At 35.1% G+C, this 12,782-nt stretch overlaps 1 protein-coding gene across 1 annotated transcript in view; it reads right to left on the bottom strand.

Moving 5' to 3' along the window:
* The window catches only part of cdk18 (cyclin dependent kinase 18), a 52,333-nt gene that overhangs the window by 4,233 nt on the left and 35,318 nt on the right, over positions 1–12,782 (bottom strand). Inside the window, exons 4-13 of the mRNA XM_081357243.1 lie at positions 11,064–11,189; positions 9,748–9,804; positions 8,171–8,285; positions 6,402–6,496; positions 6,130–6,192; positions 5,059–5,182; positions 4,725–4,845; positions 3,254–3,351; positions 1,649–1,754; positions 1,493–1,535 (exon numbers count right to left, since the gene is read on the bottom strand). Of these exons, the coding sequence (XP_081213369.1) occupies positions 1,493–1,535; positions 1,649–1,754; positions 3,254–3,351; positions 4,725–4,845; positions 5,059–5,182; positions 6,130–6,192; positions 6,402–6,496; positions 8,171–8,285; positions 9,748–9,804; positions 11,064–11,189 (948 nt within the window). The remainder of the gene's footprint in view (positions 1–1,492; positions 1,536–1,648; positions 1,755–3,253; positions 3,352–4,724; positions 4,846–5,058; positions 5,183–6,129; positions 6,193–6,401; positions 6,497–8,170; positions 8,286–9,747; positions 9,805–11,063; positions 11,190–12,782) is intronic.

Genomic DNA, 12,782 nt, shown 5'->3' with positions numbered 1-12,782 from the left:
TTTCTCAGTTTTGACAATGCATTATGATTGGACTATTAGAATACTAGAAATTTTTGCTGTTAAAAATAAATAAAATTTTTGAATAATCATTCTGATTGCAAAACAATATGAGTAATAACAATACTAATTTAATTGATTAGTAGTTGATCTTTTAATTAATCTGATAATTTATTTTTAATAATTATTCGATTTTTGACACAATAATATATAATTAATAGGCTTTTAAAATATTAGGGGGCTGTGTTGTTTTACATAAATATTGTTAATGATAAATATTAGGTAACACTTTACAATAAGGTTTCATTAGTTAACATTAGTAAACTACTTTAGTTAACGTAAACTAAGAATCAACAATACTTCTACAGCATTTATTATTCTTAGTTGATGTTAATTTCAACTTTTACTAATACAAAAAGTTGTATTAATGCTCTGTAAAGTAACATTAACAAACAATGAACAACTATTTTTTTTGTTAACTTGTGTTAACAAAGATTAATATATACTGTAACAAATGTACTGGTTATTGTTATTTCATGTTTGTTAATACATTAAATAATGTCAACAAATGAGACCTTATTGTAAAGTGTTACCTATTATTATTATTATTATTATTATTATTATTTCATTAATTAACACTATTATTGATTCTATAACATTTTTGCAAAGTTGTTTTTTTTTTTCCCCGGAATGGTCACATTTGTTGTACAGGCTTAAAATGTTCCAGAAATGTGTTTCTCGCCTAAGATGGCGTAAATGAAGTGTGTGACGTAAGTTCATTGAGCTGTAAAGGCTTTGTTGGGTGCTATTGTATATGGAGACCTGCCAAATGGTGGTATTTATCAGCATGACATGATGATATTAACCAATAAAAAGCAACTTTTCAAGCATGGTTGCATACCTGTAATTACAGGTAAATACCCAGCATTATTGTTATCATCTGTTGAGAATCATGATTCTTGGACAGCAGTGTTTTTAACAATAAATGGACACTTTATCAGATGTATCGGTAGTGATTTGCTTCAACATTTCTATAAAAATAAGCAGTAATATTCCTGTTTTGTCTGTGCTGTCCCACTGATGACTGGTATCTGTGTGATTTAGACTATTCTTAGTACATCCCAGCAAGGCTGTTGTTTCTGGCATCTGACATAAACTGGTAAATCCTCATTGCTTAAATCTATCGTCTCATATTGCATTGGCTCCTCCTCGACATTTCAAAGGAAAGCCGTGTACACATTTCAGTAAAGATGCACTCTATGCAAGTACATAAAAGATATGCACGGTAGATTTTGATGTTTATTGCTAGTTACCTGAAAAGTATCCTATCTGGTTTAACTGCACAAACATTTAGTGGTAACTCTGCTGAGTATGTTTGAACCCACACAGTTGTGACGCGTTAGCCAAGACTTCACATTTGTGTTTGTATACTTGCATGAAGTAGCTCAAATCAGAATAATACACCATTTTAAATGTTTCAGATCAATTCACTCACCATCAATAGAGCCGAAAGAAGGTCTATCCCCTCCGTGTCGAGCCTTGAAATGAAAAAAATAGCTTGTATATTATAATATACATAGGTAGTCCTCTATTGTTTTTTATAGATACAGGTGTGTTTTTGTTCTGTCAGTGTGCTGTGTTTCTGTGGTACCTGGGCACATGATTAATGAGCGCTTGTGCTCGGTACTGAGGAAACAGGTAGGATTTGAATTCCTCATTAGCTGTGATTCCGGGCCAGGTTTCCTCAGTTGGGGTGCCTGGTTACGGGAAAAAAGTTGTTTTTTAGTATGTGTCCTACAGTGAGATAATTAGACCTCCATTAGGCTTCAGGCGTGCACCTATGGACCACCCACAGTCTGATCACTGACCGCCTGATGCATATTTTATCAAAGAATTACAGATAATTTGTTCATCTGGCAAGCTATGATCTGGTTGGCTGGAATCGAAGTGCAGGTTGTCATGTTTACAAGATTGCTGATTTCTGGAACAATTGCTTTTTACATGTAATAACTGAATCTGACAAGGCTTGCCAGTAAGTCACTTAGTAGTAAGTAAAGTTATTTTTGTGAAAAGTCCTTTTGGATACAAAGTAATTATTTGTAATTTTTTAGCGATTCACATGAAACCAAATTCGTGCAATTAGCACAAATGACCAGTTTTATGCTTGATAAAAAACATTGCAAACTTTTGTTTTTATGCCAATAGTCAAAATCTGGCAGTCTTCATTAGAGTAGTGAAGTATTTAAAGCTTGTGTTAATTAAGTACAGTACCTTTCCAAAGTTTTTTTTTGTTTTTTATTCACCAATTAAGGACACAATAAATTGATCAAAACAAAAGTAACTTTCACTTTTAAATCAGCATATTAGAACGATTTCTGAAGGATCATGTGACATTGAAGACTGCAGTAATGATGCTGAATATTCAGCTTTGCATCACAGAAATAAATTACATTTTAAAATATATTCAAATAGAAATCAAAACCGTTTTAAAAGTACAGTAATATTTTGCAGTATTACTATCCTTACTATATTTTTGGTCAAATAAATACAGCATAAGAGACGTCAAAAACACCTTACCAACCAACTTTTGAGTGGTATAGTGTATAATTATTTCAACTAGACAGATAAATAATTTTGCCAAATTTAAAACCGCCTTCAGTGCATATGATATTCTCTATATAATATATAATATATATATGTGGAAAATTAATCAAATTATAGGCTATATAGGGATGCACTATATATCGGCCACCATATCGGTATCGGACAATATATGTTCATTTTTAATGCGATAAGAACATTTGGCCAATATATTAAAGCCATAAATAATGGATTGTTTCCTTCAGCGGAGACACTTCAGATGCGCACTGTTCTCCATGATTCTTTTGAATTGCTTGAAATATGATTGCAATCACTTTAAAAAGAAAAATAATTTTAAGTGCATGATTTGCAGCACAAGTCTGTCACAAAGGCTACATAACATTATAATGAGAAAATCATCATAATTGTGTGCTTGGGACATGGCTTTTAATGGTGAGACTTTTGCTCTCAAATTTCGATTTATCAGCCAATATATCGGTTATCGGCTTTTAATTATAAAGAATTATCGGTTATCGTATCGGCCAAAATTTTCATATCTGTGCATCCCTACTATATAATTTCTATTTCCTACCACCATGAAGCATTTTAAGTGCCATAAATGACCATAAATGATTATTTTATACATAATTAAAGTGACATGAAATGTCTCTCTTACCCATGAGCCGAAATATCAGGTGTAGTTCCTCTTTGACAGTCGACCCAGGAAACATGGGACGCCCCGTCGACATTTCGTACATGATACAGCCCACGCCCCTAGTCATACAGAGACATCCATCATCCATCATTTCAGTGCTGTTATTCTATACGTCAAATCTTTTAAATGAACCCCGCAGACATCATTTGAATATATCAGATCAGGACTGTCACAGATGTTTTATCTGAGAATATTCTCCTATCTCAGTTTGACGTCTGCTTGACTGGAGGGTTGTCTCGGGAAAGCTGTGAGGTGGAGATACGGGAAAGACACATGTGGCTGCTGTCACGCTCGGATTGATTAGCCCACTGGACTAATCCTGAGGATTAAACAACACGGGATTTTTTTATCGGCTTAGCTTTAAAAAAGCATTTGTGTCCGAGTCCGTGTCAGCTATCCAAGGTTGCCCGAGGAGCGTGTGTCAGAGTGCGTATGTGACGTTAAAAGGTTGTGTCAGGAAAGACGGAATTCAATTTTCTAACTTAATGTTTCTTCTGGAGGACTGAGCAACAGTCAAGAGCTCTTTGGCATGATCAAAAGGTAGTCTGATGTATTATTTCATAAAGTTCATAAGTGGGATTTCCACCCCAAAAAAAAAAAAAAAGGTTATATGAACCCATTAATTTAGTTCTTTTGACATGAGATGATGAATAAATGAAATAGACTGAAATTGAATGTGTTTGAGTGCTGAAAAAGCAAAAAAGTTCCATTGATGGCCATTACAATCCAGCTATCTAAAACACTTCATAATAATAGTAGTGCTGTCAAATTGATTAATCACATCTAAAATAAAAGTGTGTGTGTGCACTAGATAGGTAGATAGATAGATAGATAGATAGATAGATAGATAGATAGATAGATAGATAGATAGATAGATAGATAGATAGATAGATAGATAGATAGATAGATAGATAGATAGATAGATAGATAGATAGATAGATAGATAGATAGATAGATAGATAGATAGATAGATAGATAGATAGATAGATAGATATTTTATATATATATATTTAATGTACCAAGGTAAGATAATTTAACTAATTCAACTAATTTCTAAATTAAATTGGTAATTTGGTCTTTGCAAATGGTTAAATTTGCTGAAGAAAATATGTGAAAATGAGTGGTTCTTTTTGCAAATTGATGTGTGTGCTTTCTGTGATGTTGCTTACCGAATCAAAAGAGTCCGCCCTCCAGTAAATATGATATTCTGGTCTCTAGATATTATTTTATTCTTAGGAGTTATAAGTTATAGATTATAGCCTATTTTCACTTTTTCTGTTCTATGAGCATTGTGGATAAACAGTATCAATAGTTTTGCTCCATGCATGGTTTCATAATGTTAACAGCACATTGTGGCTGATGCCGTACTGTACTGTTATGCACGGTTGTGTTCTATGTATTCTAGCAGCGGTTGATGTGAGAAACGTCTTACCACATGTCTATCGGTGTGGAATACTCCGTGGAGCCCAGTAGAACATCAGGAGGTCGATACCACAAGGTCACAACCTCGTTCGAATAGGTTTTAGTTGGGACTGATTTTGCTCTGGCCAAACCTTAACAAGCAAGATAAGACGGATAGTTAAGGCATTGAACAAACGTTGCTGGGAAACCCAGAATCCCAGCCAAGAGCCAATATAAGATGGGAGACACATGGGAGACCCGCTGCTGAGTAATGTGCTAAAACAAAAAACAATCTAGATATTCTTTGTATAGCACACCAAAGTAAATTCATCTATGAATATTTAGGTCTTGTAAGAAAGTCTCACCAAAGTCTGCCAGTTTGAGTTCTCCCTTTTCATTAATGAGCAGATTCTGAGGCTTCAGGTCCCGGTGGAGAATCTTCCTATGATGACAATATGATAAACCACGAAGAAGCTGGAACATAAATATCTACAAGGACAGAAAGACAGATGTTAGCACTTCTAAATCTTGAACTACCAACAAAGACTGCTTTTTATTGCATCCAAAATGTAGGCAGCTGCCTTCTAAGATACCACTTTTTTAAGGCAACATCACATGTATCAATCCCAGAATACAGTGCAAAATTTTCAAATGTCAAGAGAAAATTCAACTTTTTTTTTTAATCAATACTGACAAGTATAGATGAAGTTAGTATAAAGACTTTTATTTAATTTTATTTGTGCCTGACACTGCATTTTATCCAGGCACATCTTGATAAAGTGACATGCAAAAAGCTATTAGCTATCAAATTAGGTACGTTTATTATTGCTGTAAGTGTAGTTTTTAATAATTTATTAATTTTTCAGTTTAAATTGTCCATTATCATAAAACATATGGGCTATTTCCAAATCATTAGATGCCGTTAATCAGTGTTTGAAATGTCACCTAGAGATCTATACTTCATTTATTTTTAATTTTCTTTAATAAATTGACTTATTAGTCATTTAAACAAACTAATTAGTCAATTATGGGTTTCCAATGCTCTAATTTCCATCAAAGTCTTCCCTATAAAAAAAAAGAAAAAGTCACGAATGAGATCTTGTGAATATCGCTGTTGCTTCTCTGGGTCTGTTTGGTAGCCCCGCCCAGTGAAATCTCATTGGTGCAAAATCCTGCTCGTTATAACTCTACATTTAAATATATCTTCTGATTGGCTGTGATCATGTTGTCGAGCAGTGTTTTGCTCACAATCTATTGACAATTTGCTTGTTGTTGTTATCTTAGCAACTTGTTAACATGTCAGACTCTGTCAGAATCAATTGCGAGGCACGTCTCTCTTGTGGTATTTTGCTGTCTTAGCTGTCTATGTAAACCACTCTATTGACTTTTAATTGGTAAGCTTGTTGATTGTTTTTCGATGGTCTTTGAGCTGTTACCTTCACGTTGTGCATGCTCATGAGGTTTCCACAGTTGTCGAGGTACTGCTTCAAGTCACTGTCCTGCAAAGATAGTTAGGTTATGACGTCAAAACGGCCCTGGCCTCTTTTATGGGGTTGTTATCTTGCTTATAATAGGTGAAGAGGGAAATATTTCAAATACCACCCCACCCAATATCGCAAAGCATAATGGGATTGACAAAAGGCTGGGGTAAGAGCTTGCCTGCCATTGTTGTCAACATTGAAAAGAAAAGCTGTGCGATGTGGCTTACCAGATACTCAAAGACAAGGGTGAGACATCGGTCTGTATGGATGATGTCATGGAGTGTTACGATGTTGGCGTGTTTCAGATTCTTCAGCAGTGACACTGTCGCAACACAACAAGAATATGACAATAAGCCGCTTCAACAATAACCTCCAGCAGGGTGTGCAACATTCAGAATTAAATTGAAATGCTAATCCAGTTCCTGAATTTAAATCAAGCCAAGCAGGATGCAGACTTTTCGTTCAAAAAAGAAAGATGATAACTGCTGTTACTTTTTAATAATTCATACTGAAAAATAAAATGTTATTATGTATTAACATCCAAAATATTTGCTATTTGTCACGTGGATCAATTTTTTGAATCTGAGATTTATACATCACGTGAAAGCTGAATAAATAAGCTTTCCATTGATGTATGGTTTGTTAGTATAGGGCAGTATTTGGCAGAGATTCAACTATTTGAAAATCTGGAATCTGAGGGGGCAAAAAAATCGAAATATTGAGAAAATGAGAAAATGTTGAAAAGTTGTCCACTTATGTTCGCGACTGTGCTGCATTTACTCACAAAAATAAATGTTTTATATATTTACGGTAGGAATGTAAAAAATATCTTCATCTTTACTTAATATCCTAAAGATTTTTGGCATAAAAGAAAAATCGATAATTTTGACCCATACAATGTATTGTTGGCTATTGCCACAAATATACCCGTGCGACTTGTGATTCGTTTTGTGATCCAGGGTCACATTTACAGAAACATGTAAAAAAAAAAAAAAAAAAAAAAAAAAATATATATATATATATATATATATATATATATATATATATAATATATGAAGAGTTCAGATGCAAAAGCCTCTAAGTGCCATCTGAAATTTTCTTCTAAAAGTACGAGCTTAATTTTTATCAAGCTCGTATATTTAGGTTCAGTAATTTCACTTCAGTGACAATTAATAGGTCATTTTCATTGGCATTAAAGTGAAATAACTGAACATAAACATAGAAGCTTGATCAAAATATCAATATATCAGATGGCACTTAGAGGCTTTTGCATCTGAAGTCTTCATATATATATATATATATATATGTGTGTGTGTGTGTATGTATGTGTATGTGTATGTAGCCTACTGTATATGTATGTGTACACACACAAATCATTAATTCAACTAAATGAATTAGAACTAATAAAATACACATATTTGATATCTATATATCTTAATGTTTAATACAATTTATGTATTTGTTATTTTACTTTACTAATTAGTGGTTTTATGGATTTGTAAGAATGCTCTAATTTACCCCTATTTTAATGCAATATAAAACAATTAAAGATTAAAGGGAGAATGAATCGACACATTTGTCTCCTGCTTATCATATTTTTGGCCTGAGAAAAGGCAGCAGAAATCTTAGATCTGAAACAAAGTTTATACTTGAATGAAGTCCCAGAGCTATAAAAGAATTGGTTTCTGCATTTTGCCAAACCCTGACCTCCAGTGACATGTTTTGTAATGCAATGCATCACGGTGTTGTGTTTCCTCATGGGCCTGTGTGTGTGTTCCCTCTAGCGTGAGCTGCATTAGATGTGTGTGTAGCAGCCACTGGGTGGCAGCCTTGCTTTATATCCTCGTCTTTCATTAGCAACCCTTCTCACGTACTCCATCTCATTTAGATGGAGTGATTCAGGCTGGGTGAAGAAGACGCCTGTGGCTCGCTAGTTTAGAATGTATACTCTTTGTGACAATTTGGCTTTTGAACAACTGAGAGAGAAGGACGCTACCTTCCCGTATGGCTGTGCACGGGGCGCCCTCTTCGTGCTCGAGACGAATCTCTTTCAGAGCCACCAGGTTTTCTGTGAGTTTGCTGCGACCCTTGAATACCGTCGCGTATGTGCCCTGTGTGACAGACAGGAAGAAAAAAATATGTCAATCTTCTGGGAAATGGGAGCGGTGCAGAATAGATCAGTGGTTCTAAACTGGTTTTGCTTAAGGACCCAGATTTTAGTTTATAACACCAAAATGATTTAAATTATAAAAGCAAATAGAAATGTCCTTGAAAGCAAACATTATAATGCATTATTATTACCATAAACTGCATAAACCCAACAATATGACCAATTACATTTGGTTTCCAGATGTTTCAATTTCGATGTGCTAAAATATTGTAGAGGATTGCCTGGATACATGATCATTGATGTCAAGAAACAACATAGTAGAAAAATATATATTTAATAGTTGCATTGCTTTTTTGCATTCGACATTGTTTTTATTTGTGCTCTCTGAAACCACATCAGACCTGCAATCTATTGGATCTCAACAGTCGACACTATAGGCATGTTGATCTAGTTTCTAGTTTGGTTAGAGACTATTTGCTTAGTTTTGTTGAAACCGATGCAGGATTCTCTGAATAGAAAGTTCAAAAATACAGCATTTATTAGAATAGAAATCTTTTGTAATATTATACATGTTTAAACTGTCACTCTTGCTCAATTTAATGCATCCTTGCTGAAAAAAGTATTCATATCTTTCAAAAAACCTGACCCCAAAATTATTAATGGTAATGTTGGTACGTTTCAAAACCTTACTTAGGGTATATCCAAGAAATATATCTCATCACATTTACATAGGAAGACTTATAATCCCAAAAAATGTATTTGTATAAAAGTGTCTGCTAAATGACATGCATACAGTATAATACGATAAGGATTTTTAAATATGATATTAGAGATATTTCACTCACAAAGAGCAATTTGTAGCTGATGGAATATGTTAGAGCCGAGTATAACTAGAGAAAAACCACATCACATGAATTTCCATAACTTTTTATGTTTTTGTTTTTTAATATCCATGACTTTTCCAGGCCTAGAAATTCACCGAGCTGAAACCACATTTTAGACGCTAATGAAAAAGTTTATAACTTGCTGATACAAAGATATAAACCTGCTTTACCGTTATTTGTTTCGTTATTGAAGAGAATTCATTGCAGTCTGTGTCCAGTATTTTTTCCAATATTCATGTTTTTCCTCACATATGGTATTCCTCAGGGTTGTATGTAGTACATTATTTCTCACAATTTGCAATGAGCATGCTTTGTTGCACTTAATGGAAAATTGACGGGCTAGTCGCGGTACAGCTTTAAGCATATTAGAGACTGATGTCTCTTCATGGAGAAAAAAAAAAAAAAAAGTCCATTAAATCAGAATCCACAATTCAACACGACTCGTATTCACTCTAATCGCCTGGAGGGAATCTCGTAATGAACACATTTGATTCTTTATTTTGAAAACTGCTGTTTTACATTCTTCATTTTTGCCTATAGAATCTTTTGTCTTCACCTAGGGAAGAGAAAACATCTTACCTCTCCTAGTTTGCCCAACTTCACGTAGGTCTCCAATTTCCCAAAGCCAATGTCCGACTGGAAAAGAATGGAATACTGTGTTACCAAAAAGTTTGCTGCAAACATTTATGAATTGTTTGGGAGCCATATCTTGGAATCAATCTTTTTGACACATGCAATTGAGCGTATTTAAGAGCTAGAACTGTAGATGTTTGCGATTATTAGGAATGCTAGGATTGTTTAATGTGGAGTGGAGCGAGCAAGGGCTTCTGTTATGGTTCGTTTACGGTAATGTTTGCTATAGCAGTTCTTGCAGCTACGCTGTAAATGCACCTTATGTTGTGTTATAAATCAGTGTTTTGTTTTTTTTTAGCTGAGAGGCATGCCAAGGATACAAATGTAGACAGATATGCTAGGCCAACGCAGTGAAAGTGATCAAACCTGGTGAGATTTATTTGTATAGCACTTTTCACAGTATAAAGTGCAACAGTCAGGTTCTGGATGTAAAAATCCCATTAATCCCACTTTCTTTCTTTTCAGTACTCCCTAAGATATAATGTGATCATTAGGGATGTAACAATATATTGTGTCACAATATAGCGCAATACAAAAATGCAACAATATGTATCGTGGATAGTGACAATATGTATTGTGGATAGTTCACCCAAAATAAAAAGTTTACAGAGTTTTAGTGTCAGTACTACATTAACTACTATATATAATGTTGAATATAATGTATAATAATGCAATGGAGGAATATTTGTGGGTCCTGATAGTGCCAGATGTCTTATGTTACCAGTAAAAAGTGGCCTACATTATTTTAAACACATCTAGTCAGTGACAGAGTGCAAGCATGTTCGTCTAAAATAATTCTGTATTTTCAGCTTCAGAATGATGAATATTTTTCGTTACTATATTCTATATGCTATTACTATATACTATATTATATTCGTTACACACCTAGTGATCATACATGACATTGACCTCATTTTTACGTGCTGCAATGCATTCTGGGATTGTAATATCTGCAAAAATACAGTTGCTGGAGATTTTGTCAGACAAAAGAAAATTGCATGTTCTATGATGCCAAAGAGATGTTGCCTATAGTTAGGAGGCCCTCATGGTTTTGGAATGTAAATAGACAGGTTTACTTTGCTACTGTAGCTACTTTGTTCCAAGAAAATAATTACATCTTTCTATTCTATTTTCAATGAAAAACGTTGTATTGCATCAGTAGGGTTGGGTTAGTCTGTAGATATTAGCATTAATTTAGACTATGATATATCCTTGTTTGATTTCTAACGAATCATCTGTGTGAGTTTAGTTTGGTTACTAACCAGTGAGGCTCTTCTGGACATGCGACTGAGAGGTTTGCATGGTGGAGTGCTTTCCATCTGTAACTTCTTCAGAAACTCCGGTGGGAGACGAATATCCATGGGCAGAGACATCCTCTTAGTTACATCCTGCACACACATCAAAGAGCTGTCAGCCATTAGCGTTCAGCTTGCACACATATAAAGCACAGCGAGTCAAGCTGAATATGACAGCTTTCTCCACTGCGCAACACAACTCTACGCCTATAGGCAGAGCTGACTATTCTTACCAAGGTGAACTTGGCATGACAATGAGAACCTGTCACTTGTGACGACTCACACTCAATAAAGGATTCTGGCGTAATCTCAATACGCCAGGACAAAATATTGTATCATGCAACGAGCTGAAGTATCTCCAACAATCTTCTCGCATTTAAGAAGCTCTGATGGAGTTAGTTCGTAACTGGATTCATCGGCACGGTTAGGCGAGGCCCAAAAATAGCACGGCAATGAGGGGGAATCTTATGTGCTCTGAAAAATGAGAGCGTTCCCTGTGAATCCTCCCGCTCTGCCTTGTGGCTGAGTTTGTACGGCCGTGCAATAAAACTAGCGAGTAATTCTCAATAAAACCAGGGAATAAAAAGTCCTCCCTTTCTCCTCGCGCTCTCCCGTCATGCCCATGGGAATAAAATAAGGGTGCATGGTGCAGATAAAAGGTTCGCGAGAGCAGAAAGAAGCTGTCGCATTTGAAAATAGGAGAGGGCATTCATTCCAATTTTCCCCCTGTAGATTCATGCCCAGTGAATAAGAAAGCTGACAGCTGAGGCAAAGAACACTCCGAATGCAGAGTCTGTCTTTTGTTGCTCGAGACTAACTTACAGGTAATACTTCCACTCCATTTAATGATGGACTCCATCTTTCTCATGCGCCTCTAACCGAGACTTTTCTCTCGTACACCCGATATAGAATCGCATGGATGATTATGGTGGAGGAGGAGAAGAACGAGGAAGATGATCAAGGCAGGAGCCTAGTGCAGGCTCTGATTAGTCTGTTCTTGACATTCGACAATCCAATTGGCATGGTTTATTTTGAATCCAATTTTCTAGCAGGTAGAATGCAGCACTATTATTTGTGAGACATAGATATGTCACTGAATTACAATTTACATTTACAGATTACATTTACCGATGCATGAAATAAGTGTTATTATGTAATGTTTTTTGTATTGTGAAAAGCATTATAGAAATACATTTTGATTAATAAATTATTTGGCCAGAAACTGTAGTTGCCAGAAACTTCCTGAGTTGGGAAGAAAAAAATATATCAATGCTCCAAAACCGTTTGAATTTTCTCTCAAAATTATTGAGTTCCCTCGAGAAGCTTTGCGTTCTCTCTTAAAGGGTTAGTTCACCCAAAAATGAAAATTCTGTCATTAATTACTCACCCTCATGTTGTTCCAACCCCGTAAGACCTTCGTTCATCTTCGGAACACAAATTAAGATATTTTTGATCAAATCTGAGAGTTGGCTCACTCCTTCATAGGCTGCAAGGTAATTGATATCTGCCAGCCCAGAAAAGTTAGTAAAGACATTGTTGAAATAGTTTAACAACCGTAAGTTTATCAAGCGACGAGAATACTTTTTGTGCGTAAAAACAAACAAAAATAATGACTTTATTCAACCATCCATCTCTTCTCTTCCATGTCATTCTCTTAAGCTGTTGACGTATTGTAACAGCGCAGCG

Source organism: Scardinius erythrophthalmus (genome assembly GCF_964197995.2).
Source record: "Scardinius erythrophthalmus genome assembly, chromosome: 25".
NCBI lineage: Eukaryota > Metazoa > Chordata > Actinopteri > Cypriniformes > Leuciscidae > Scardinius > Scardinius erythrophthalmus.
The sequence above is the reverse complement of the archived record's forward strand: the minus strand, read 5'-3'. Positions and strand labels throughout refer to the sequence as shown.